This window comes from Cystoisospora suis (genome assembly GCF_002600585.1).
Source record: "Cystoisospora suis strain Wien I chromosome Unknown contig_607, whole genome shotgun sequence".
Classification (NCBI taxonomy): Eukaryota; Apicomplexa; class Conoidasida; order Eucoccidiorida; family Sarcocystidae; genus Cystoisospora; species Cystoisospora suis.
In genome coordinates, this window is record NW_027153408.1 from 12945 (window position 1) to 39492 (window position 26548).

Sequence of the window (26548 nt, forward strand, 5' to 3'; positions counted from 1 at the left end):
GGTTACGCATGCGACTGATTTCTCGCCCTTGTAGGTGCTGCGCACTGCATGCAGAGTCGCTTCGCAGAGTATGTCCGCCTCGACTGTGTTTGCAAAGCACAACGGATGCTGCGACTCGGCTCCGGCTTCTTTCTGGAAGAGGCTAGCTCGTATTGTTATATGCCGGTGCCCCTCTCGCTACTCTCGACGATACAGATCTCGACTGCGGTCCCCCAGGGTTTCTGAGTAAACCGGGACGTTAGATACTAAACGGGGCAAAAGCCGGACATGGATAGTTGTATCTGTTTTCACCTACGCGCTTGAGCGTTGGATTGCTTTGAACCCGTCAACTGCCTGCTCATTTCCTGAAGATAATAATTCTCTCGATTTTCTTTCAGGGCGTGGATCGGGTGTGCTCTCAGCTCGGGTCTTCTTACGACAAGTGGCGGCTTCGCCCCTCGAGACTTGAAGAGTTCTCGGCTGTCTTCGCCTAGCTGAGCTGAAGATGACTCTGGTTCTCCATCTCGCGCAAGTACGCGTGCTCGGCGCGCAAAGCAAGAGATGAAGCAAGCGGTACCAAGTCCGTAGAGACAACGGTGGTAGCCTGCCAACGGACCGCCCGCTCGCCCGCCGTAAATCAGTTTGCGATGTCATGGATCATCAAGAAGGCCGCTTACAAATAAGCGTAGCCAGCATTTTGCTTCCCTGCGCCTTGTGACACAAGACTTGCCGAAAAGTCCAGCGAGCTGTTTCTGAAGGCGCGGGAATTCTGGAGAGCGAGGCGCAGAAGCTGCGATGCTCTCTCGCAGACTACCAGACCTCGCTTCTACAGCTTGTATCTGAATCTCTGATGTCGGCATAATGGGCGCCTCGGATAGAAAGCGGTCATCGGGCCGCAACTCCAGTCCTAGTGGGGGGGGCGCGTCGCCCAACCGCCAGTCTGTCTTCTCCGTTAGGCAGTCGGTAGTTGTGGGTGCAAAGAGGAGTACTTTTTCCGGCTTTTTTAAGCCAGATACCACTTCAGGAGCCGGTGAGGACAAGGCTGCACCGCGGCCCAGTGTCTTTTCCTAAAGAAAGAAACTCTATCACTGACGGTTCTCTGCCGTTTTTTTCAGACCCGTTGCGTGTCCACTGTATTCGCCTTCTCCCGGTCACCATAGGCATTACACAGTTGAGCTCACCTTTTGACCAAGCAAAGACGCTTGGGAAGCTGATCCGTGAAGCAGATGTGCGGTCTGTCTAAGCTCACGAGGAGAGAAGAAAAGTCGTCCATGCCTCTCCGATGCGCTACCCCCAGATATGCAGGATCTTGAGGCAACGCAGCGGCGATTAAGACGCGCACACCGGCACACCATGTTGCCGACATGGATTATCACAGCAACAACTCTCATCTATGTTCTGTTCGAGGGAGGAAGAATGCTGTACGATACGACCATACAGCAGTGGTCCGAAGAGGCCATTCTTCACGTGGACAAGGAAGTCTTTGTCCTGCAAGAATTTGCTTCCGGCTTCTATTCCTTGACCGAGCAACTGACGGCCGACTACTGCTTCTTAAAGTTCATGGAAAATCCATCGTTGACGGCTGAAGTTTCCCAAGAAGGAATCCGCGACTTGCTTAGCTCGTACGCTCCGTCACTGTGTAGCTGGCAGAAGGACCTCTATTTCTTCGATGAGCCTGTTGCTGATACAAGTGATACATCGACTCCACACCTTCTGAACTCCACGTATACGTGTGGCAAAACCTTCGCGGATCTCATACGCCGCATAAACGGTGACATGGTGGAGCTCATCGAGAACTACACGGTGGTGAAGATGAGCACCATCGACATGGTCGCTCCTCTCATGGAGAGCCCCGAGCTTACGCCCCACGTACTGTGCGACCTCGATTTCTCACCAGCGGATCTGACACTATGCCAGTCACAGCTGATGGCTCTCGAGCAACTGCGGATTCAGCTGACAGGTCAGTGTGCTTCTCACAGGAAGCTCCGCTCACTTCGCTAGGTGGTGGGGTTCGGCCGCTGGCCCTTGCTACGGTAGTCCAAGCACACTTACTGCTAACCCACCCGGTCGACCGCCATCCCGTAGACGTGACCCCTAAGTTAACTTAGGACCGGGGTTAACCTTGCTGATGCGCAGTTGGTTAACCAGGGGAAGTACCGTAGCCAACGTCCCACCGTGTGTACGGCAAAAAAAGGCGTGCCCAAAGCGGCCAAGTTAGCTAGCTTTGCAAATCAAGACTCCGGGTGAATTCTGGTCCTTCAGAGCATCCGTGAAGAAAGAAGGCCACCCTGTCACTGGGACGTGTGATCAACTGGCCTTCGAGCCCTTCCATCTCGTTTGCAGAATACGTTGGCAGAGACTGGCACCTTTTTTCACCGCTAATCACCATCGTCATCATCTTCATTTTGTCAAGCTTCTACTGGGGTCGCCGCAATGTTTTCACCAGTGTTTTCCATACACGCTTCGAGAGTCTCTGGGCAATGCTTCAGCAGATTGATCAGGTAAGTTAGCTTGGACAAAGCCCCACTGGCCCCGTCACATGACATTTCAAGGTTCATAGTCGCCCGCTTTCTAAAAAAAAAAAAATTGAGTGGTATCACCGGTTCTACAGTCCAGCGGGCACTGTCCAGCTGTGACAGGTAGCCACTTTGCGTTTACGTCGTCACAAAAAGAGTCAGGAAAGTCCTATCTACCGTCCCCGGAGGGTCATGCACTCCGGCTGCCTCTTCCTGCCCCGAGATCATGTACAGCTGACGAAGTACCGCTGAGCACCAAGTGGGCAATGACATGGGGTTTCGCCAGGGCTACAGCGCGCTGTTATTGTCCCGACACGCCTGGGAAAAAGAGAAACAACGACGTTCCCCGGAACTGGTTGACCAACAGTGTCAGGGCGCGCATCGAAGTGTGTAGTGTGGCCGGGAAGGGCTCAAGTATTACCTGTGGAGCGCTCCCTGCTCCAAAGAGCAAGGCGGCAGAAAGGAAGCCGCGGGGTGCAGAGGCCTGTGGCCGTTCGCTAAGGGCGGGCTGTTGCAAGCTGGTGCAGGTAACGTCCCATACTGTCCAGCTTATTTGTGGTGATGCCGCGCCTTCGAAACTGCAGGTTCTCCAGCGCCGACTCGAAAACATGGTTGTAATCATGCAGTGCGTGATTGACGAGCGCATGATTGGACGACTGAAGGTGATTAGCGGAATCCAGAGCCTTCTCTTGGCCTCGGAGTCGCCGGTGAGCATCGACAAGGAGAACTCCAGACTGCCTCGCTCCAGCCACTTCTTGATGGCCATCAAGCTTGACTGCCACGTGGCTTCGTGTCTTGCGGACAGGCAGTCATGCGGCAGTTCTACCGTGTGATGGAAAGCTGCACCTTCGGCCTGCTGGACGGACTGAGTCTGGCATCACAGTACGTGAAACTCGAGATGCAGTCTTCCGCAGAAAGCCGGGAGATGGTCAATATTCGCCTGCTGATTGACGGATGCATTCAAGTGTTCAGGAATGAAACAACCGAAAAAGGTGCGTAGCCATTTCGTCGAGTTCCCAAGTCGGGTTCAGTCGGGGACAGAAGAGCCGCTTGCCAGTCGCCCGCATCCCAGAGGCGCTAGCTCACGGCGCCCTGTCGTTGCTTGTGGTGACAGCCCAGTACGTCTCTCCAACCACCTTCTAATCTAAGCGGTCTCGTCGTAGAAGGATTGCTTCTGGCGCCATCGTTGAAGGCACGAAGTGCCCCGGCCGGTCCTGGACGCTCGCTTCCGTGAGGTGTTTCTGCCGTGAGGCAAACAATGCCCGTTCACACGACTTGTAACTATTTGCCGGACGGGTTCGACTCCGGTGACGAATATGGTGCTTCAATGGGGTCCGACTAGTCCTGAGTTGCTCAGTCGCGCGGGAAGGAACTCATTTGTCCAGTGTTTTTTTGGTCGCTGTACGACTAAACAGTAGCCACGCACGGACAGGCTGTTCGCTAAATCCTCCCCCGAGTCACTGGACGAGGGAAACCGGAAAAAATCAGGTTCGTCAATGATGTCGGTGCCTCCCCCTGTTGAAATTGGGCGCAGGTATCTCAATTACCTGTCATTACGGAACAGCTGTCCCGACATCCTTGGCGTTAGACAAAGTGAGAATGAGAACGGTGCTCCTTCGTGTCCTCGAGTTCGCCCTCATTGAAAATCAAGTACTGACTGCCGAAGTCAAGTTGACCGCTAAAAAAGCTTTCCTCGGGAAGGCACAGGCTGCCGCTGACACAGAAAAACGGACTGACCTGCGAAACTTTGACATCCAGGTGGGACGCGTTCCAGTTCTAGTCCAGTCTAACCTGGTGTAGTCCCTGCCGCCTGGCACCTTGGGTGCCGCACTGTCTGCGTATCGAAGCTTGGTGGAGAGGCAACCGATGGCAAGACCTCTGAAAGGGAGAGGGTTTGCCCAGTGGAGCCACTCTGTCGGTGCAAGCGACGACTGCCCACCACTGTCAGACATCCAGGACGGTCATCTTCCCGCACTGACCGGTGCGACAGCCAGCAGTGCCCCCAACGCGGTTTTCCGCCTAGACGGAGTACTACCAACCGTGAGGGGCAACGTAAAAGCAGTTCTGAGACGCTTGACGCACACGACTGACCCAGCTACGGAAGACTTTTCTCGTCCTTACGGCTGTACTCAGCTGCGCTCACCACCCTTACTTCATCGGATTACACCGTTGTGACTCTATCCATCCGTTCTCTAGATCAGCATCAAATGCAAGATGGCTGGCCCTACAACTTTCGAGCCCACAGACCTTCTGGAGTCGGCCTATCTGCGGCTTAGACGGGGGAAGGGCGTCGGGTTTATTTATGCCAAAAAAGTCCTGAAAGAGATCGGAGGCGACATACAGATCAGTGTGACCGAGGAGGGCGAGGTGACGTATGATCTCTTCTTTCAGGCTCTTGGCCGCTTTCATGTACGCCTCTACTTCCAGACACCTGATTTAGTGTGCGTAAAGTGGGGCTAGTGAAAAGCTTGTCTTAGAGCCTTCTAGTATGAGGACTGAACCTCGCCCATACTGACTATGCTTACAACGCGCAGTCCAGATCCCTCGACGCGGATACCTGGGTAAATCCTCTACTCCGGTCCCCTATCAACGCTCAATCCACTTAGCGGAAGTGGTGCCCGACGTGTTCACAACAGGTCTGACGGAGACAGTTCCAGTTCCCCTCCCGCCACTTGGCTAGTCTTCACCAGATACAGAAGCTTCCAGCTGCCACACAAGAACGAGTGAAGTTGTCCGGGGAACCCAGCTCAACACAAGCCCCAAGTGACACGGGCTGCCCCATCTCGCTATTCAGTGCATGTCTCGCATTAGTGTCACCCAGAAAGGTAGGCGTACTCCTCGTGGCTGTTTCCACCTCCAATTTTCATGCAGAGTAAAGACTTTCACCTGGCCTTTGGAGCGATCAAGAATGCGGTGGCTCTGACGATGAACGCTCACCAGCTCAAAGGATACAACCAGCTCGCCTCGGTGGCTGAGTTAGTGGGCGTCAAGTTGATTCAAGTCAGCAGTGTCGCCGAGGCGGCGGAACACTTGCTGTCTCACCGAAACAACCGTACGGTGGCAATCTTTTTTCACGACCCGGCAGGAATATTTGGACCACAGCTTGCGACGGCTGTCCCCGCTGGGGGACGCCATATCCCCATAGTCGAAATTCTTGCGGAGGGGGACAGGAGAAGCCGCGACTACTTCGAGCGCGATTTCCGTTTCCGCGCAGTAGACGAGGCCCCTCCGGAGGTATCAATCGAGATACCAGACAGAGGGAGAAGAGGGTCGACGACGCGAGCACGGTCTCTCCTTCGAGGTGGGTGAGCTTGATGCCCGGTGGCAAAATGAATATGACTTCACAACTATCCGGTGCCGTCATAGCTGCGGGCTGCGAATAACTGCCGCGTGGACACACACTACAAACAGAGTGAAACGGTCTCAAAGAAAAGAATGGTTGTGGACCTGTTGTCTCCGAGTAAACGCGTACCGTACCTGACACTGAGACGGACTCTCCGTAGTGAGGTTCTCATCTCTTCTCCTCGTCAGTTTCTTCCGTTACAAGGCCTACCATATGCGGAGAATCGCGGAATAGCTGGATTCGCGCAGAATGAGACTAGACAACCTGACACGCAAACCGACTGATATAGTATTTCTTGTGGTACCTCTCCGGGAACGTGCAGACAGCCGGGCTCCTCACCAGGCAAGGATAGTTTCCATTGAAGAGCCCCTGATGGCTTCGGATGTCGTGACGGCGATGGCGATAGGTGCCGCTTCCTTCGTGTCGGCCAAGCAGGGATCGAAGGAGCTCCTTCGTAACCTTTCCTACGGCCGACGCTCTTTTTGGGATGGGTTCGTTAGCAGCTTCTCCAGCGCGGTTGGAAGAGTTCTTGTAAGCCTGCCCGCGAAGGCGAAGCACCAACAATCAGCCAGCAGAATGTTAAGGTTTCAAAGCGATATGGCGCTTCCGGGCAACCTACCAGATATGCCAGCACAGCTGAATGTGTTGTTCCCTTGAAAAATCGCTTTCGTTCCGCAACATCCCTAGCCCTAGGGTCGTCACGAGCTTTCACTTGGCGGCGAGCGCAGTCTCGTGTCATGCGTCTTCTAGCTATGCTCCTCATCAGCACAGGCGCACAGTCTAGTGCATTGGTTATGCGGGGGTGCTCCAACAGCAGATCGTGCTTGTCAGAACACCTTCTTTACGCCTCCGAAACGCTAAAACAGCTGCGTCCGGTCCAAGCCCCTAGTTGTCTCGCTTTTTCAGCCGGACAGGTCTTCGTTTGGTCCGTGTCGTACTTACTTCAGGGTGGGGAGTCAGGAGACACGTTAAAAGAATCCAGGTGAGTCTCCGCACAGTTCCTTTGGGCGATGCACTGGTGGCTGCACTCTTCTCCGCTTCGTCTCTTCAGTATGCACCTCTGGCGTAAGACTACCAGAACGCGTGACTGCAGTGCCATTTGCGGTTGGAGGTCCTGGCTTCTCAGCTTGTGGGACATCGCTAGCACTTTGGTGTGCATCAGGGACGGAGGGAGTGGGTCTCTTCGGTTCGGAGCGAGGTCCTTCTCAACTCGGGGAAGCCTATACAATACGCTCACTGCGACGTCGACGCAGGTGAGTCTGTCAGGCGGCTGCACGCTGGTGCGGGCATTCCGAGTCATGTCGCGCCTGCACCGCTGCGGCCGCTACACTGGCCTGTCTGCATAGCGTATGCGCGACAAAATTCGTGGGCTGGCTCTTGGCTGGGAACGGGCGAACACTCCTCTCCCGTTCTGTCCAAAGCGTCGACGACGGCCACCACTCACAACGCGCAGCAAGTCAGAAATGCTTCTCTCGCGTAGGTCACTGTTTTCTATTGCTCTGCCTTAAACAAAACCAGATGCTCTGGCGGCTGGTTTTGTTGAGACAGCGATGAGGGTCGAGTCAAAAGATGTCTATGTCTTGCTTCTGCTCTTCTTGAAGATATTCAACCAGTCGGGCAGCATTAGTTCACTTGCTAGTCATGATATGGAGAGAATCGCGGAGCCACCCATAGCAAGGTTTCACGATCCCGTCGCTTTCAAGCTCTTTCGCCGCGTCACCGATGTGCCTATTCAACATAAATACTACGCCTACTTCGTTGTGAACCGGGTCAACGAAGTTGGCTTCGCCACCAATGGTACGAGAATCTGCACGGGGCGGCCTGAGTTCGCTTTTCGGACTCACTTGGCTGCTTTCCCCCTGCGTTCTCCGGCAGCTGTCAGTTCTTTAGTAAACTCAGAGCGCCAGCAGGGCCAGATTTACATGCAGCGGTTTGTTGGCCTTGCCCTAGGTGCCAAGCAACCGGGCGCCAAACAGCCACTGTCTGTTTGCAGAGCAGGATGCCCTGGGGTTGGTTGCTGTGCTGGTTCAGTACTAGATCTTTACAAGAATATGGTTCTCGACCAGCACGTCCCGCAGCTACCCGAGGAGAAGAACATGAGCTTCTACGAGCTCACCAAGACACGGGAATATTTCCTGTCGATGTGCAGCATGAATGAGTGCCTCGAAATTGACTACGAGGAGGATTATCTCGGTAGGAACAAAAGCTTTCACGAAAGAATACCCGTTGGCGAAAGCTGGGAACGCTCCCGCAGTCGTTTGTCGTGGTGGTGTTCTCCACGCGGCCAACTAGCTATAGTCTAACGAGACTCGGCGATGCTCCTAGCACCACGAAGTGCTAAAACAAACCATTCCGTGTATAGGAATACTTCCAATGTACTGTCAGATGCACTGGGAGCGCATCCGCTGAAAGATTGGCCCCAGCCGTCGTCACGGTGGCGCCGGCGCGTCACCATGGAAACGAAGTTCTGGCCTTTCTGACGTGCTTGGTTGCCGAAAACAGGCAAATTGCTCGGCGCGGAGATCGACCCGACCGACACCCGGACACTGGTAAAAAAGGTGTACGAAGAATTTGAAAGGGAGCCAGTGGAGGTGATAGATGAGGACGATGAGCAGTCACTGTCTCAGGACGAAGCGGAGAGCCAGGAGGTGAGGCGTTTGTCCTGCAGTCCTAACTCTAGAGCTGAAGCAGGGGCTGTTTCTCGGCTGTCCAACCCATTCTAGAAAAGGAAAGCTACTGACTCCTCCATCCTTGTCCTGGATACTTTGGCCTCAGTTCCGATGTGGATCTGGACTCGGGCAGTGCTGCGGTTGTCCGCCCGTCCGTATGTCTCCGACAGGCCCGATCCCTCTGTCACTGACGGCGTTTACCCCCCCGAGAGTGGCTCTTCTAGGTGATGAGAGTTGCTGCAGGGCTGTGCATTCTCTCGTTCAGGCAACGATTTCGTACGTGTGGGCGCATGTACCCGAGTATACTGTACCGACGTCGATCACCTCGAGTGTCGCTAGGTGAGTGTCCGATCTACAAGGAGGGAGGTGCCCCGGAGAGTGACGTCCATGTAGCTGAGGCCCTCCTGTCCCTCAGCTCTTCCTGCAACAAACGAAGAGAAGCATTGTCGGTCACCATTGACCGACAATGCTACGCAACAGCACTGGCTCTCACGGCCAGCTGACCGAGGTGAGCAATCTTTCTTTTTGTTGGTGTTTCGCCTGCAGGATGGACACGGTCCTCTGTTTGGCGCCTGTTCTCGCAACAGAGGCGAGGCTGAAGAAGTACACAGAGAATGCGCCGCAGGTGGCTGTCGAATTCATTTTTAGTTGGGACTTCGATATGTCGTGCCTGGATCAGAACCTCTCCGCGAAACTGGTGAGCGTGCGGTGAAGCTTTCAGCAGGAGTGCACCTTCACGGTCTGTGATGACAGGGAAGAGACTGGATTCCCAATCAGAAGAAAGAGCACCGCACTAACAGGGCAGGCTGCCAGAGTGCCTTTCTGCCACCCACGGGCTGATGCTGCTTTGCGTTGCAATACCTGCAGGCGTACGAGCTCCTGATTTGGTGCGCGGATAAGGCGCAGATTAATGTCCCGCTGGAAAGCTGTACAAAGCTTGTTCTCTCCGTGCAACAGAACTACTACAACAACCCCTTCCATAATTTCAACCATGCCCTGCACGCGGCCCAGGTCAGTTCTAACTTAGAGAAAGGCGTGACGAATGCGTTGGTCCCAGCGCTGTGGTAGGAAGCATACTTCTATGGGAGGTGCACAGGCGTCAAGTATGCCGTGGCTACCAATCTGCACCCATCCTCCCTCCGCAGAGTGCATACAAAGCCGTTTCACTTCACATAGAGCTTCATCTGCTGTGCTGTGTTAGCCTCTTTACGAGCTAATCACCGCGGATGTTTGAAGTTCGCTCTCTCGAAGCAACTTTGGCTTGTTAAGCTTGCTTAACCCTCGGAGCTGCCTTGACAGCACGACAGCTGCCATTCCCTACTCTGTCTTGTTCTCCTGAAAGGCTGTGCTCCTAATAACAAAGGACCTGTCTTTCCAGCAGTGGTTCACGTACGAAGACAAATTTATTATCATGCTGGCAGGTAAGAGCTGGGACCGCCTCCGTGCCGCCGCACGGGCGGCCGGTAGCCGTCGAGACGTTGGTACACCCCCTCATTCCACCGTCACGCTCGACACGCTGGCCATTTCACCAGCGTCAGAGTGCGGTGTGGAGAGCCGCCGAGCAATCATCGTCTCCCCAGAGTAACTGGAAGTGTGAGCGACTGATGTTCTGCGTCGACTGCCTAGCTTTCGGGGCCCGGGAGACAGGATCACCGCGATCATCGAACAGACGTGGGGCTGGCGTCGAAGAGGGACCGTATATGTCGAGGAACACAGGGCTGTCTCACAGACCGCGCTCTTATTCATTAGCCAGACAAGCCGGGCAAGCATAGGTGGAGCAGCGGCAGGCATGTAATGGTGGGGTCACCTAGGAACTAGTGCTTCAACACACCAAGGCAGTCGCCCTGTCGTGCGACTGTTAACAGTGTTCTCAAACTCTTTGCGTCCTGTCACTTCCGACAGCATTAGGGCATGATATTGGCCACCCGGGTGTCACGAACGAGTTTCTCATCAGCATGAGGTCGTTCACAAGCATCCTCTTCAATGAGACAGCAGTGCTGGAAAACTACCACTCGCTTCTATTCCTTGATCTCCTCAAAAACCCCGACTTGGATATTCTGAGAATGCTCGCTCCTGAGGCGGTGCAGAAGGCGAGACAAAGAATCATTGGTGCAATTCTCGCGACAGACAAAGCCCTGGATATGAAGCTACTCGACCTACTGATGGAGCTGAGAAACAAGAATGACAAGGTCCCCGTCCCAGCGAGTCTATTGGAACCCAGTATACGTGATGCTTGCCTGATCCATGCAGGTAATGGCGAGCCCGCTGCTGAAGTTTTTCGAGTCATCTGTTCCTCTGTCTTGCCTGCTGCGAAGAAGACAACTGCTCGGGCTGCTTCCATTCAGTGACACCAACAATTTGCCCTCTGTGCCTGTTCTTGCAGCTGACCACGCCTTAGCCTTACTCAATTTCCCTCTCTACCGTAAATGGGCAGAGAGAATGCTCATTGAAATGCACTTCCAGGTAACACTTATGCGGAAACGTCTCATAGGCAACAACGAGAAGTCCCGCGTGACGCGTGTTGTCGTGTGCGCGGACGCGGAGATGGAATAGAGAGTCAGGACGCTGTCCTTTCCGTGCAACAGAATACCATGGACGAAGCCTTGAAACTACCGAGAAGCTACCCGGGGATTTCCGTGAGTCGTTCTCTTTCTAGGAGTGTCTTGAGACACGACCACACGATGCGTGTTCATTGGCAAGGGACGGCGAGGTGGCCGCCGAGTCTTCCTTTTCACTGGGAAGGCTGCAGGCTGGGCAGCCTCTTGGCCAGGTCGCCAGCTGGGCCCGAACAGCAGTATTCTGGTTTATGGTGACAGCGTCTAAAGAACGACAGGCTGACGTGGCAGTCTGTCCCCGCTGTCTCGTGACGACCTGCCACACAGAGGTACACTCCACGATGCCACAGTGTCACCGCCGGAGTACGGTGGGATCCTATCCGCTTGTCGGGCACAGGACGAGCGCCCCTCATGGGCCAGCTAGGGACCCTTCGGTCTTTGAATGTACGCTTCTTACAGCGCTTGTCAGAAGCAACATTGGCCGGCTCTCAAGTGATCCTGATTGGTGAGCCATAGCAGGCTGGTTGGTGGCCGTTGCTGGCAGCCCGGCGCAAGCAATAGTGCTGATGCTAGTCAACTGACCGTGGCTGTCCCCGGTGTAGTACAGAGCAGGGTGGCATACTACAGAGGACTTGTACTTGCGGGGAGGGCTGCCGTTCTCGCCCTTCACATTCGGCCCCCCATGAGACTTCGTATCAACAGGACTCGTCTGCTCAAGCTCGCAGCAGCATTTATCTCTTGTCATCTTGCAATCAAAGCCACCAGATAAAGATCGCTCCGCTGCGTTTTTACTTGTGTTACCTTGCAGATTCCCACTATCTGCCCTTTTTCAGCACTCTTGCATGGTTTTTCCCGGGTGATTTGGACATGAGGGTGTCTGTTATGAAGGCGAACGCGTACGTCAAGAACCATGTGAACACGGCATCGTGCTAGACGCCCGCTAACCACAGAAGCACGGTTTCAGCCATCTACTAGTAACACTCGAGTGGCACTACGAACCTCTTCGCCGAACGTTATCAACTTTCATATCCCACCCAGATCACTCCGACCTAAGAACCTGCAACGAACTTGGCCACCGCACTAGCGTCCCTGGCTACGCACCGCGATGAGTGAGGGCCGTTCATGAACCGGTCCGCTAGCCAAGAACACCGTGCTCAGTTTGGGTCACAGTAGTGCGAGCTGCCTCCTTGTGTCTTGCCGGAATGGCAGTGAGTGAGCGTCTTGAAAGTGGCGCCCCGTAAATCGTGTGATGACGGCAGCTCTCTTCGGGTGGCTCGCCGAGTGGGCATACCTCCGGTCATTCCCGGTTTTGAATTCAGATACGCTGTGTGTTTCCCGGCAGTGCTTTCTGGCAGCATTTGCGTGATGAAGAAATGAAGAAGACGGTAGCACTGAATGATAACCCAGAAAAAGAAGATTGCCGAGCCGCCAAGCTCCAAGTCATCACCAGCAAGCTGCTGGAAAGCAGAGACAAGATGCATCAGAAGGCAGCCGAGATCATGCGTCATGAAGTAACGGAGGTTTACTATGAACCGCACCCGCTGAAGGGCTCGCCGGCCACGGGTGAGTCTGGTTGCGTGCCCAAGCAGCGACCGGACTTTAAGAACGCTCTTCTTTCCACTGTCTGCTTCTACTTCTTACGGCCAAAGTGGAACAGGAATGCCACATAGCCAGGCCAGCAACTCCTGTAAATTATACGGCACGCCCAGCGCAGAGCGGCCCTAATGCACCGGCGTTTATACACAAAGACCCAGCTCCGTCCGAACGGTTAGTGCGTTTACACTCGAAGCGTGCCACCAAGCTTGTTGAAGACACCAGTGTCCTAGAAACCGTCGTTCTTGTGTGCTGCGGCCTGGCACACTTACTTACGCGGAAAAGTCGCTTGCTTCGTGGTGGGACGACAACCGCGCTGGTGACTGTGGTGTATGCTCGTAGATCCTGTCAAAGAAACAAGTGAGCTACGACTGTCTTCCACTGACCAGGAAGGGACGCCAGAAAGTGAGGACCCGGAGGCACAGGCTGAGGTCTCGGAGACGGGGGGAGATCTCCCAGCAGATCGCCAGGCTGACGGCACCGCCGGGTCGCCGGATGCGAGCGATGCAGATCAGGAAGCAGGGAAATCCGTGGCACCACTCCAGCCAGCATTGGCGGGGAAGGGCCGTGGCAACCTTAGTAGCGGACGTGCCAGCTTGCGAGCCCGGTTTGCGGATGATGTCGCGGGCGACAAAGACTGCGCCGGGAATCAGTTTGTCGGCGGGGACGTCAACGGAGAGGTGCGCAAGTCGGATGCTGTCGAGCAGAAAGAGCAGCCACCTCAAGAAGCTGGAACCGAGGAGACCGGGGAAACACAAGGTCAGAGTGGGGTTCCCCGTGAGGCGCCAGCAGCGGTGCACGAGAACCAGAATGCTGTCAGCGTCACCCATCCTCTGCAGAACGAAAGTGGGTCGCAGTCGCTCGTGGCCGGGCAGGGACCTGTCGCTCCTCTCTCTACAGCGTCTTTGCCAGAGTCAGGGGAAACGGCACGCGCCATACCCGTAGAGCCGGTCGCATCACCCCCGACAGACCCCGGTCTCGAACAATCCACAGAGCCGGCCGTAGCAGTCCCCGCTCTAAACGAAGGGGCAGCACCCTCCGCCCAGGGATCCGGTCACGGGACAGAAAATGTTGTCACGTCGGTAGCTGAAGGTACAGTCGTTCAACCAGTCTCCGAAGGTGGTCAGTACAGTGGGCAGGAAGCGATGCCAGCGTTCATGTACGATGAAATCTCCGGAATGCTCTTCGATGAGCAGGGTTACGCATACGACCAGCAGGGTAACCTTCGGGGTTATCTTGACGGTACCGGGACTTTTCAGGCCTACACAGAGGACGAGCTGCAGTATTATGCGGCCGCCCTCAATGGAAATCAGCCACACGAACCGGAGTAGAACGTGCACAGTCGCGCGTTCCTCTTAGTGGTGCCTGCACTCCTGCAGCGGACTGACCATCATCTCTGCCCCGGACCCCCGAGAGGCGCTCCTGGTCTCCGGTTATGAGTGTGCTCGGTTTCACCTGGGATTGGTGGCATCGCACAATAGTATCTTCTTATGCTGCTGCCCCGGCATTGTGCGGGCACTTTCCGGGGCTCCCGCCTTGACCAGGGGAAGCAGGCTTTCCAGCAAAATCGCCGGACACAGACACACGAGTTCTGCGTGTTTTCAATGTAATGCTGCCGGATGAGCGCGCCCACGCCTTCGGCTCTTGATGAGCGACACTAGCATGCACCAGATGAGAATCGGAAACAGATGTCATCAACCAGTGAGATATCGCTGACTTAAGTTTTGCATTGTGCTAACTACTCTACGAGACTGAAATCAGCGCGGCAAGCGCCACTCTGCATGGCCTGTCCGCTAGTAGAGACTGACTCCTTCCGTCAAACAACTGCGGGATCATGGCGAAACGAGTCGCACCCCCCGACCGGGAGGGCGGACAGCTGTACCCAAGTCGTTGCTAGCCTGGCCTGCCGAGCTGTTTCAACGTTTTAGAAAGCCACTTTTGTCGTCTATCTACTGATCGGGGAAGCGGGACACTGAAGCGGGGTAGGACGCCCAGCCACTCACCGATCCCGAATAGCCGGACACCTGTCCGCCCGTTGCCGGAACACCTAATCCGCCTCGGACCCCTTCTTCTTTTCAAGCACGGATGCGAGAGGTAAGAAAGAGTGCGTTTCCAAGGTCCCTCTTAGCCGGGAATCCGAATGCGGTTGGCGTGGCGAGCAGTTGACTGCCCTTACCTGCCAACTGAAGGGCGCCTCCTACAAGGCGCAGCGGGCTATGGCCCCACCGGCTCTTAGGTGTGGCGGGCCGGAGTGACAGAAACACCTTGGCGTGATCGTCGATTCAAGCGATCGACGAGCGGAGCACTACGCAGCGCGTGGCTTGGGGACGGTGCACATGAGTTGACTCAACCAGTCCGAGTGGAGGAAGGAGGCAGCAATTCCACTCGAAAAGCCCCAGCTCTTTTCTCGTTCTTCCCCATTTTGACTCAACTCAAAACGACACTTATTCCGGGAAGCATTTCGTGACGTCACGCGGAACTTTCCCCTTTAGTGTTCCCCTTTTCTCGTTCTCAGCAACGGCTTGCTGTGGCAGCACAGCAGGACGCTGCCACCACGGCCAGCTCGCGACAGTTGGCACGCCGTGTGCGTCAGCGGATTCCTAAGGTATATCCTTGAGGGAGTATTTCCATTCACCTGTAGGTATTGAGGACTTTTTCAGCCTCAGGCGAGCCGCCGAAGCTCTCTCCAAGGGAGCAAGAAGCGCGCGGAGTTTCCTCGTGTTCTGCCCCTCTCCACCGCTGATCGCTCTCTTTGGCCCTAGCTGGGCATGATTCAGTGGAATCCTGTTTCTCCACTTGCCTTACCTCCTCAAGGGATTCCCGTGCGTCCTAAGCAAGCGCATTAACTGACCGAAGCTGATTTCGAAGCACCGCAACGGGAGTGGCAGATCTATGAGCTGTGGACGCTTTACAAGCCAATTCTGTGCGACGCATTTGATTTTGCACCGGCTCTCTTGACGTCGCGTTGCGTCAGCTGCTTCCCGCTCGGAAGGGACGAACTGGGGTTCGCTGCTGTGGGAGCTCGCAGGGAGGGCACTTCGCTCTCCTGCAGAAGTGGCACACCAGGTTGAAGAGGGCACTGGCGGCTAAGAATAACTTGTTCGATCGAGGGTCCTCCTTTCCAGGAATTCACAGCCAAGCGGAAACCGTGACCAGGCACGAAGGTAACGCAGCAGAGGCCTGGGCAAGCGGCACAGAGTCGGCCCTGCAGTCTTCAAAGAAGACGGAAGTATGCAAACGCCTGTTACTGGTGCAGAGGATCGCGCGCTGAACTGATTTCACTTCGGCAATCCGAGATGGGGGCTGCCTGTACGAAGAACAAGGCAAAGCAGCCTGTCCGAGGAACGGCCAAAGAGTTAGCAGAAAAGAAGGCTTCGGAGGCGCCACAGGAAAGCATTGACGAAGAGGCGGAGCGCGAGCGGGAATTAGAAGAGCAACGGAAGAGAGAGGAGGAGGAGGAAGAAGAGCGGCGAAGGAAAGAGGAAGAAGAGCGACGGAGAAAAGAGGAAGAGGAACGCGCAGCAGAAGAGGAGGCGAGAAAGAGGCGGGAGGAGGAGGCGAGGCGAAAAGAAGAGGAAAGAAGGAAAGCTGAGGAAGAAAAACGACGGCTGGAGGAGGCGGAACGTCAGAGACAGGCGGAGGAGGCACGACGCCGTGAGGAAGAAGAAAGAAAGAGAGAGGAAGAAAGACGACGAGAAGAAGAGGAGAGGAGGAGACAGGAAGAAGAGCGGCGGAGGAGAGAGGAGGAAGAAGAAAGGAGAAGGGCAGAGGAGGAGGAGGCAAGAAGGAGAGAAGCAGAAGAGGAAGAGATGAGACGAAGGAAGCTGCTGGAGGAAGAAGAGGAGGATTATGACGACGAGGAGGAGGAAGAGGAGGAAGAAGAAGAAGAATCTGAGCCTCCAACCCCGACAGCTACAATCAGCAGCGCCGGATCACGCTCGACCACTGGGGAATGCAAACACAACCGCCGGAGTGATAAATCAAGAGGCAGAAACATGAAAGTTGTCCATAAGTGCGTCACGCTGGTTTCGCATCACTGCGGCTGCGAGCTCGAGCCCAGTCACGACGATTTAACGTGCCGCGTCTGCGAATTCACTGATCATGGAGACGTACCGTTGCTTCGGTAACCAAACAAGAGTCAGCAAACTCCGCATCACTGTCGGAAGGCGTAAGCTTCAGTGAATTCGTTTCTTGCTTTCCCAGTGAGATCGAGAGGGCACGCCCTTCTTTATTTTCCCAGTGTTTTCCGCTCCTGTGGTTGCGTTTTTCTTTCTTTCGGCGCGGCGTCTGCGCTGAGTGCGCAGGATTTGGAGATGGGTGCAGTGTTGCGGGCGGCCGGTTGTGGCCTATCGATGAGTACCCGATGTGTGGGACTTGGTGGGAGAAAGAGAAGCCAGACCAGCGGGGTCTTCTCGTGGCTGCCTCGGGTGGCGTCCGTCTTCTGGACACAGCTTTTTCAGGCATAAGAGAACAATGAGCACAACGTGGACCTTGGCCTGCCAGGCTGCTGCACCTCTTTGAGGCCCACATCATCCTCAACTGAGACAATGTGCTTCAAAACCCCTTCCAGAACAGAAAGTTGTCTTCACAAGAGAGGGAGAGTCGCTGCCGCGGACAATCCTGGGATGTCCCGGTTGTCATAACTATGTTGTTTGGCTCAATATCCCAGGGTTGTCCGGGGCAGCGTCTCTCCCTCTCTCGTGAAGACAATTTTCTGTTTTGGAGCGCGTGGGAGAGCTGCCCGAACTCTCTCCATGTTGTAGGCGACTGCGGATGTGGACTGTCTATCGCTTCACTGATGCGAGACTAACGAGACAACGTGTCTTCGTAATGGCCGCTCTGCCTTTATATCAGAGGGGCAGGAAATTTTGCCAGAAGCGAGCGGCAGTAATCGTGCTCACGGAGTTCTCTCCGCCTCTTGATTTAGACGTCGGGGCTACCGGGCGGTGCTCTTGTCTTCTCGCCTGGAGACTGATCATTCATGGGACTGTGTGAAACCAGCGAGCGTGGTGCAGGCGGTGCAACTCGAGGAATCTCTGGACGCCTGGCACCTGTCGCTCAGTCTGGTGGATTCACTGCCCGGTAGCCGACGAAGAGGCGTCACCGTGGGATGGGGTCTTAAACACCCGCTCGTGGACTCCGCTTGTTACTAGGGGTTGTTACCAGGAAAACGGACTCAGACTATTTCTCTTAGTCTTTCGACACCTGGCAGCATATGTTTGTTTTTTTCCCGTGGCCCTTGTCCGCCACAGAGTTTTTCGTGACTAGACTTGCTTCCTTCTCATCTGATTGGTGCTTACTTTCAGTACGGCGACCGAGCCCAGTCAGCACAGTGCTGTCCCCAAACTCGGTGAAGAAATTCGAGAATTTTCGCTCTCAGTAAAAGTGACTTGAGGTACTGTCGAGTTAGACTCAATCTGAGTCTGCACACAGTCCACGGTCCGTCCAACCATACCACTGCAAGGTACAGCTAAATGGAGAAACTGCGTGCGACCACGGGGGGCCCGTCATAGAACCAGCACTTTGACACGTTCGTATTGCTGTTGCCGCAGTGTCATACAACTGTGCACTGGTTTTTTCCATCACGACCGGGTGGGAGCAGGTGAGAAGATGAAGAGTGGGTAGCAGCTGCGCCACGTTTGCATTCTCGCTACTAGGACCGGCAGCTTATGGAGCCCAGCGGTACCAAGAGATACATCTGGAGGCCAAGTGCTACACCGCCGTAAAGCGGACGGGATCGCTGTTCGGTCAGCTGTGTGTTTGTAGCAGCCTGAACCAAAACAAACTTGCGATTACTCTAACGGACCCCGTAAGGAGTCACGGCAGAAGGTCCTACACAGTGGGGACGGTATGCTGGCACGTTGCTGGGGCTCCTCCACGGAGTCTAAGCCGAGGAAAGGAACTCCACCCTAGCGTGGAACAGCCTACCCCCCCCCCAAAAAAAAAACTCGACTGGCCCATGCCCGTCCCTGACACAGCACTGTCGTTCTTTCCACACGTATAGAAAGAAAACAAGTTCAGCGAGGAAAGGTGTCAGACGACCCCCTCTCCCACACCTGCTATCAGACGTGAGCCTGCCATTTATCTCGCTCGCGCGCGCAAAAAAAGGCTGAAAAACACTGGACAGCAGCTCTAAACGGGGCCGCTCACGAGACAAGCGCTGCAGCTGTGTGCTTAGCGCGCCGGCGGATGCGTGCCTCCGTTCCTCGGGTACGTTGCCCTTCATGGGCACAGCATCATAGGGCGTAAGTAGCGCGTTATCAGACACGCGATACGTTGTTTCCCAAATCAGAGGATTTTACTGCTGAGCACAAGCATGCGGAACAAGGCACATAGCGACTTGTTTCTTCGTCCCGACGCACATCTAGAACAGCCCACTGGCCGACTACTCGGGAGGAGCTGGACTTGCGTAAAAGGGCTGAGGATGTCGAGACTGAGGCTTCTTCATTCCGGAGCTTTTTAGTGTACCTTTGTTTGTAAGACGTCCCTGGAGCTCGTCGGCTTTTCTTCCTTCACTCACTTCGTTCTTTGCGCCCCAATTGTTTCGGACTCCGTTACTCTTGCTATCGATTGCGTCTTTTCTCGCCCGCAGCGGTTCGTTCTCTGCTCCTTTCTCCGCCGTGGCAGAGGGAGGGGGATGATCGGAGTTACCGGAGCATCGCGGCACATCGCGGTGAACTGAATTCCTTTTCAGGTTGGTTGTTAGTATGTTTTGGCCTGCGTTCTCCAGTGGCAGCTTTCTCCGTCGACAGTCGACGCTTTCCTCCACAGCACGACGGTGAACCCTGTCCGCTGCTGATGGCTGCTAAACTGTCTTCGTTGGTCGAAGTGAAGTTTGCACTCGTACTACATTGCAACCGTTTCCGGCTGACTTTTCCCGTCTATTGATTTCTTTCACAGCGTCGATTCCCACGCTGTTATCCTCCCATACTGCCACCCAGTTGCAGATTATCTTGGCGTCTGCCGTCTCTTTGCGTCCCCCGATGTTTGTTTCCCTCTTGTTCAAGCAGTGTGGTCAGGCGTGACTCGGCTCTCTCGACCGTGACAGTAGGTCGGTGTTCTGTCACGTCGACGGCAGAGTGCAGACGGAAAGAACTAACTGGTTCTTGTGTCGCTCACTTTTTTGCTAGTCTTGGAGGAATCGTGTTGTTTGGGCTCTCTTGATGGAATCTCGCACGAGATGCTGCTCTGAACGTCCGGCTCAGGGTGGTGGAGTCAATACTGCATCTTGGGTTGCGGCAGACCGGCCTTGCCCTTGTCGACGAAGCGTCGGCGCTCCTCGTTTCAGTCACGTGATGAAGGAATCGCAGCCTGTCATCGACAAACGTACATCGGGTGAATCCCCGTAAATCGCGCGCAGACGAGAAACAAGCCGTGAAGGTGGTGGGGGGAGCTTGTTGGTCCGTCCTCTTAGCAGTTTTTTCGCTGGGCTCCGCCACTGTAATATCGTTGTTTTCCCTCGCTGTGTAACGATCCCGTCTGGGGTACCTAGCCGTCCGGGACATCTTCTCTGTCTGATGCTGTCTGCTGTGGAGCCGCTCAAACAAGAGAGACTCGGGTGATTCATTTCCTCCTTCGTTTCACCAGTTCCGGTGCGCGACTAAGCAGACGAGTACGTCACTCTCAAACTTTCTGGCCCTTGGAAAACACACTCCGAGCCTTCATCATGGCTGAGAAGAGGAAACTACAGCAGGAGGTCGAGAAGACTCTAAAACGCGTTGAGGAGGGTTTAGACTCTTTCAACGATATCTGCGAAAAGGCGCAGGGACCTTTACTAAGTTCTTCCCAGAAGGAGAAGCTGGAAACAGAGTTGAAGCGAGAGATCAAGAAGCTTCAGAGATTCCGAGACCAAATTAAGACATGGCAAACTTCTTCCGATATAAAAGATAAAACTCCGCTGGATGAAGCTAGGAAGAAGATCGAAAGAGAGATGGAACGATTCAAAGTGTGTGAGCGGGAGTTCAAAATGAAGGCTTTCTCCAAGGAGGGTCTGGCGGCTAAGGCAAAACTCGATCCCCAAGAAGAGGAGAGAAGCCGACACCGCGAGTGGTTGAATGAATTCATTACAACTTTAAACACGCATGTAGATGCCCACGAGGCGGAGGAGGAGGTTCTACGGAGCAAAAAGGGGAAAGGAGGTGGAGGCGGTAGAGACAGTGCACAGACAGAACGCCTACTAGGACAGCTACAAACTCACGTGCAGCGTCACCGATGGCATATCAACAATATGGAACAGATTCTTCGACGACTGGAGAATGACAGCGTCGAGATGAGTCTTCTTGAAGAGGTGAAGGAAAGCATTGAACTCTATATTGAAAACTTTACCAATCCAGATTTCTACTTCGATGACACGTTGTACGTCTCCCTCAACTTGGATGATGTCCCCGAGGACGGCGTTAGTGAAGTTGTCAAAGACTCCGAGGAGGAGAATGGTACCTGTAAGTCTGAAGGGCCGGCAAAGAGTTGTGTTCGAGTGTCCTCCCTGGTTAGGTTCGTGCAGAGCCTGTATGTTTGTATATGGTTCACACCACCGACGTGTCGCCACCAAGGAGAGTACTCGTGGTATGTGCATGTCAAATTTCGAGTTCGTGAGAGGAGTCTTTGTGTACGCGCGTGTGCCCTAATGTTCCCCGACTAAGCTTGGTACGCGGACCCCTTCTTCGGCAGGGTACATGGGTGACGGTTTACCAGTACTACGACAGACGTCCAGTAGCCATGATGGTCCATTCTCTTGCTCACTGCCGCCACACGCACAAACGCAGTGGATCAACACAAAGTGAAACTCTCAAGGAGCAACAGCGGAAGCAGGGGAAATGAGAAGCATTTATTCATGCAGGTCTTCTTCTCTCCAGTCATCTCACATACTGTGTCTGTTACTGACTCCCTTCTCTTTTGTCTCTATCCCCGAAATCGGAGAAGGTGACTCGTCGCTCGAGTTGGCTCGCGGGTGCTAGCTTCAACAGTCTGAAGCTCCCTGTCTCTCGCTTTGGCAGTGCGGCTCTAATCACGTAGATATACTCAGTACAGCATTGGAGTTCAGAATCGGACAGTTGAGTACATGGTTGACAGCGTATTTTCAGTAAGCACACGGGTATCGAGGATTGGCTTGGGGCATTACTGCAGTTTTCTTCATCGGTGGTTCGTGCTTCTTCCTTACTTTTCTGTACATCCTTCTGTCGTGCTGCTGTCGACGTTTTCACTTGCCTGTTGCCAGCGGATCCGTGCGGTGACTTCACGCCCCCCAGTATGGCAGCTGATCCAAACACACACGGCGGAAGCAGTGGTAGCCCTGCAAGCAGTGGAGGGGGTGGAGGTCAGACGGGCGCTTCGTCGTGGGCCGGTCGGTTCAGTGTGAGCTCTCCATCGAGTATGAATCAGACGTCAGGTTCCGCAGGGGGAGCGCGCAGCAGTAGCACCCACAGTAGGGGTGCTAAGGGCAACAACCGACATAGTGGGGCGTCTACGAGGGAAAAGTCAGAGTTGACAGGAAAGCCATCCGCTGCGGAGACTTCCAGTGGGGCGGCGCCTAGCAGCAGTAGCTCTCCTTCATCTGGTGGTGGGGGGATGACTCCGGGAGAAGCTCGAGGGAACGCGAACGGAGGGCACTCCGGTCCGGGTGAAGGAGGGGCCGCGGGTCAGGGTGGGGGCGCCTCGGGAGGAGCAGCAAGTAGCACTGCCGCACCGCAGCACAGTCGGAAAAAGCAGGGAGAGGAGGCAAGATCTAGCTCGCCTGGTGTTGTCGCTGGAGCCCGTCTTGGCGGCAGCCACAGTAAAGCGGCCCAGGGTGCCGGAGGGCGACATGGGGGAGAAGAGGGCAGTGGGGTAGAGGGGATGAGGTTCAGTAATGAAGAAGCACTGTCGGGGGGAGGAGGAGGAGGAGGGAGGGACGAATGTGGAGGGAAATCACGCAGAGACAGCGGCAATAACACCCACACCAATACGAACAAGTGGGCTACGGGTGTTGGACTGGCGGGAGTCGCTGGGGCGCACGGAGATGCTAAAAAGAGAAAGAAGCGCGCGGGAGGGGAGGACAGTGCAGATGAGGAGGAGGGGAAGGGACGCGAGGATGCTGGGCCAGGAGAAGTGACCACGAGGAGCCTCAAACAGCAGCAGCAGCAACAACAGTATTCTTCGAACAGTGAGAAAAGCCAGAAGGAGGGGGGCACAACAGGCATTCGAGAACAGGGGGAAAGCAGCAAAGCAGCCCGGAATCCTCCCGCCGTGCCCCCACAGTCGAGCAGTGCTGTTTCAGAAAGCGAGACTAGCAACCGAGGCAGCGTGTCGGTGCATGCGAATGGATCCATTCCTTCCCTCGCTCAGGGAGCCAGCACACGTAAGTCGCTTCTGCGTCTGGTTTTGTAAAGTCATGGCTTGTGGCCCTGAAATCGGGTCAGGAATTTTGAATGCTTCACCGCAAGCTTTTCATCCCGTTGTCCCCGACGGTACAAAGACAGAAGGAGTGGGACCGCAGAATAATGGTGTCAGTTCTCACGCATCCAGCGTGTAACGTAGTGGAGAAAAGTGGCAATGCTGTGATCGGACTACTTGGGTCACGTGTCTAGGTCACTCACCGCTCCATCGCTGGTGTAGCCGGGTATACACACACACTCCATAGTTGCCTCGGTATCATATGCAGTACAAAACTACCTGTGTTTGGGTTGCCGCAGATTCATCATGTGTGAGTAGTCACTCTCAATATGTAAGCAGTCCTTTGTGTGAGGATTTCGTATGCAGTAAGACGGTCCGCATGCTTGGTTATACCATGTATGTACATCCGCAGGAGCAGCAAGTACTCGTATTGTCCCCTAGCCATTCGCACTCGCTCAAGTACACCCAAGAAAGCCTCACGGGTGTGTCTCGTGTTGCGCTGGCCACGTTGGTGTTCTGCGTATTTTCCTCGTTTTTCTGTTCAGTCTCCACCATCGCGGCACTGGTAGACAGCAGTCAGCTACACTGCCCCACGCGAATGGACGGAGAACAGGCGCCTTGCGCGTCTTCTCTCATGTCTGGCGCCCCATCTGCGGCGTGGCCAGGAGGCATTTTTGCAGGGGCAGCCGGGCCTTCCAGCCGCCCCAGCGTTGCTCCCCTTTCTCCGCAGATTCCCTGGTCATGTGCTCCTGACAGCTTTCCGGATACACCTCTCGCCGGTTTCGATAGTCGGCATTTTTTCTCCAAACTCGACCTCGATACCCTGTTCTTCATCTTTTACTATCAGCAGGTCAGCACTAGCCTGTGCATGTATTTCTGTAAGTGTATTTACATAAGAAGTCTCTCGTTAGGCAGATGTGGCATCAGTAGCCGTGAGTTTCTATGGCTGTCACCCCCGCTCATTGGAAAGTTGGTGTGCGTGTAATAGGATTCAATACACGGAGGTGTATATTTTGCGTTGAGCATGAATTCAGAGCCGTCAACCTGTGCCTGTGGCTGGAGGCGATGATTTGAGTTCATCAGCGCGCGTGCTTCAATGCTTTTCGGAGTTAGTACCTGGAGACGGGTTCAGCAATAGCGTGGTTATCCAAGGACACAGTTCGGCTAGTAGCCACACCGCAGCTTACGTGCGTAGACGTTCACAGGGCCGTCAAGAATCGGAGAAAGAGCATCGGATGATGTTCCAAGGAGAGTGAGCAGCAAGGCGAAAAGTGACTTAGTCTTCCGAGGGGCCTTTTTCGTCCGTGATACCTACGCGCGTCTTCGTTCACCAAAAGGACGTGCCTGTAACTATGCCTGTGAATACAAAAACCGAGTCATACTGCTGGCCAATGTCTCGAGTCGACCGTTCTCTATGCATGTGGAGCAGGGAACGTATCAACAGTATATGGCAGCCAGGGAGTTAAAGCGACAATCATGGAGGTATCATAAGAAGTATCTTACCTGGTTCCAGAGACACGAGGAACCGAGAATCACCGCCGACAAGTATGAGCAAGGCACCTACGTCTACTTCGATTACGAAACCGGTGAGCCTGACTGTCTCATTCTTTTCGAACTTCTTTGTGCGCGTAACCTGAAGACGCTGTCGACGGTCTCCCTTCAGCGTGCAGCTGTTGCTCGTTTAGTACCTTTGTGACGTGGATTCGCTACAGGTGCTCGGGTGTTTACTGAATTAGCTATCAACCCAAAGTGCTTCATATACAGAAAGAATGGTATTTTCCGAACTTGCTTAGTTCAACTTTAGGCCAGTTTCACTCAAGTTTTTAACTCGGCGAGGAAGTTGAATAAAGACTGAGATCACGTATTTTGTGTCCGGTTATGAAGACGCGTCCAGTTTCGTGTAATTTATTTCATCATGCCAACGAGAGTTTCAGAAGATGAAAAGGAGGAGGTACGTGGAAGAAAACGTATGGTGAATGTGAAACTGGATCATATATGTTTCTATTAGTATTGCTTTTTGAAATGGTGTGGAAGGCAAGGCGACCGTCTCACTTCTCTACGTAGGAAGTGTGCTTACTCCTGTCCCGTGCAAGTAAGGTTTTCGTGGGTTCACGTTGCAATTCCGTTTCCCTTCGAAAATGCCCTTGCTGGACAACTGTGTGGCTGGCATGTGCTCTGTTTGGGTGTTTCAAGGTTGGTGCTCGCGAATCAAGCAAGACTTTACCTTCGAGTATCACTGGCTAGAAGATGAGCTTCTGGTGTAATGGGACTGTCAGTCCTTTTTTTTTCTTCCGAGGAAGGCGCTTTTGTTCTGGTTCGCCACACGTTGTGGCATCTCCTCCTTTCCCATTGATCCCTTTCTTATGAAATTCAGTTTCATTTCGCTTCTGTCCTAACGTGCAAGAGGGCTTTCTTTCCATTTTCGCGACAAAAAGAGATGCGGCTACCGTGCTTACTGATAGGGAACTGTCTTGCCTGCCTTCCACCTGGTGGCGCGCGTCTGTTGTTGTCTAGGAAGGCGGTGACTCAGCTGTATCAACAGTATATCCCGCTGATTCCGAAGATCTTGGTTCGAAATTTACTACTGTTTCGTTTCTCGGAGTTCATTTCTAGGGAGAACAGGTGCTTTCTGTCCTCATATCTGACATTGTACATACTCTGCTGTCACACGCACATTTGGTATTGGTGTAGTTATAAAGACCCCGTCCGTCGTTCAACTCGAATCGGTCTTCACGCTCCCGGCGCCAGTACGCGGCGCGTCTGGGTCAGCTGGGCGTGGCTTCTTGGAGAGGAAACTCGTAACAAAGAAGGGAAAGGAGACCATGCAATAGAAGCAAGAAGATTCATAAAACACCTCAGAAAGACTTGTTAGCTAGAGAAAGAAAAAGCTTTGTTGAGCTTCTGTAGGTAATCCCCATACCTGAGGAGAAAAAAGACAGTGCAGAACAGACTGCAGGCTGCGGCCGCGTAGGTAAGGTATTCGTCAGGTGCATCTCCGGGGCCGTCTTTGGCGAGGCCAATGAAGAAGCTATGAGCGTGTGCCGCTTTTTGACACTCCCTTTCTCAACTATGAGACAACTCACAAGTCAGTGACTGGTATTCACGGTTTGGCTTTCTGTTCTGGTGAGTTGCTCTCCGTTCGCCGTTCATTCATCGACTAGTGACATGAAACTGTGACCTGTCTGGTCTCCGCCGTCACGTTCCTGTCTCGTCATATTTCTTGGTCGCAGGGAGAGGCGCGTCGGAGTCGCTTCCGCACAGTCACGCGAGACAGGCTTAGTTCCTTTTTGTGGTTGCGTAAGGAGAATACAAGCAGATACCTCCAGCAGCAGCAGAAGTCGATTAAGCGTGTATGGCATTGATGCAGTGGCTGTCCCGCTTCATCTCAAGCTAAGCAGCGACCAAGCAGAAGAGAAACTACAAAATGGAAAGAAAGCACGGGCATTCCTACCGGCATTAGGAAACCATTGTTTGAGAAGTCAGCTGTGTCCTCGAGAAGCAGATGCACCGATTCGTACTCAGTGG

General features: G+C 54.2%; 3 protein-coding genes across 3 annotated transcripts; all 3 read left to right on the plus strand.

Annotated features, from left to right (window-relative positions):
• Window positions 1-858: 858 nt before the first annotated feature.
• CSUI_001503 (3 5 -cyclic nucleotide phosphodiesterase domain-containing protein) lies at window positions 859-13986 on the plus strand (the record flags this gene model as incomplete). Its single annotated transcript, XM_068061709.1, has 23 exons — window positions 859-1009; window positions 1277-1939; window positions 2323-2480; window positions 3080-3202; window positions 3301-3487; window positions 4030-4253; window positions 4692-4904; window positions 5367-5796; window positions 6161-6369; window positions 7440-7635; window positions 7870-8031; window positions 8341-8486; window positions 8773-8846; window positions 9054-9204; window positions 9375-9518; window positions 9850-9928; window positions 10410-10757; window positions 10891-10970; window positions 11093-11143; window positions 11522-11567; window positions 11871-11958; window positions 12405-12625; window positions 12998-13986. Exons 2-23 carry the CDS (start codon window positions 1279-1281, stop codon window positions 13984-13986), a joined length of 4980 nt encoding a protein of 1659 aa, XP_067926310.1. The 5' UTR covers window positions 859-1009; window positions 1277-1278.
• Window positions 13987-15013: 1027 nt separating this feature from the next.
• Window positions 15014-18043, plus strand: CSUI_001504 (gliding-associated protein gap70). The gene has a single exon (XM_068061710.1). The coding sequence runs from the start codon at window positions 15952-15954 to the stop codon at window positions 16780-16782; it is 831 nt and encodes a 276-aa protein (XP_067926311.1). The 5' UTR covers window positions 15014-15951; the 3' UTR covers window positions 16783-18043.
• A 757-nt stretch (window positions 18044-18800) lies between these two features.
• On the plus strand, window positions 18801-25678 carry CSUI_001505 (not1 n-terminal ccr4-not complex component protein). The gene is made up of 5 exons (XM_068061711.1): window positions 18801-21093; window positions 21870-22988; window positions 23569-23873; window positions 24453-24609; window positions 25217-25678. Exons 1-5 carry the CDS (start codon window positions 20322-20324, stop codon window positions 25285-25287), a joined length of 2424 nt encoding a protein of 807 aa, XP_067926312.1. The 5' UTR covers window positions 18801-20321; the 3' UTR covers window positions 25288-25678.
• Window positions 25679-26548: the final 870 nt, after the last annotated feature.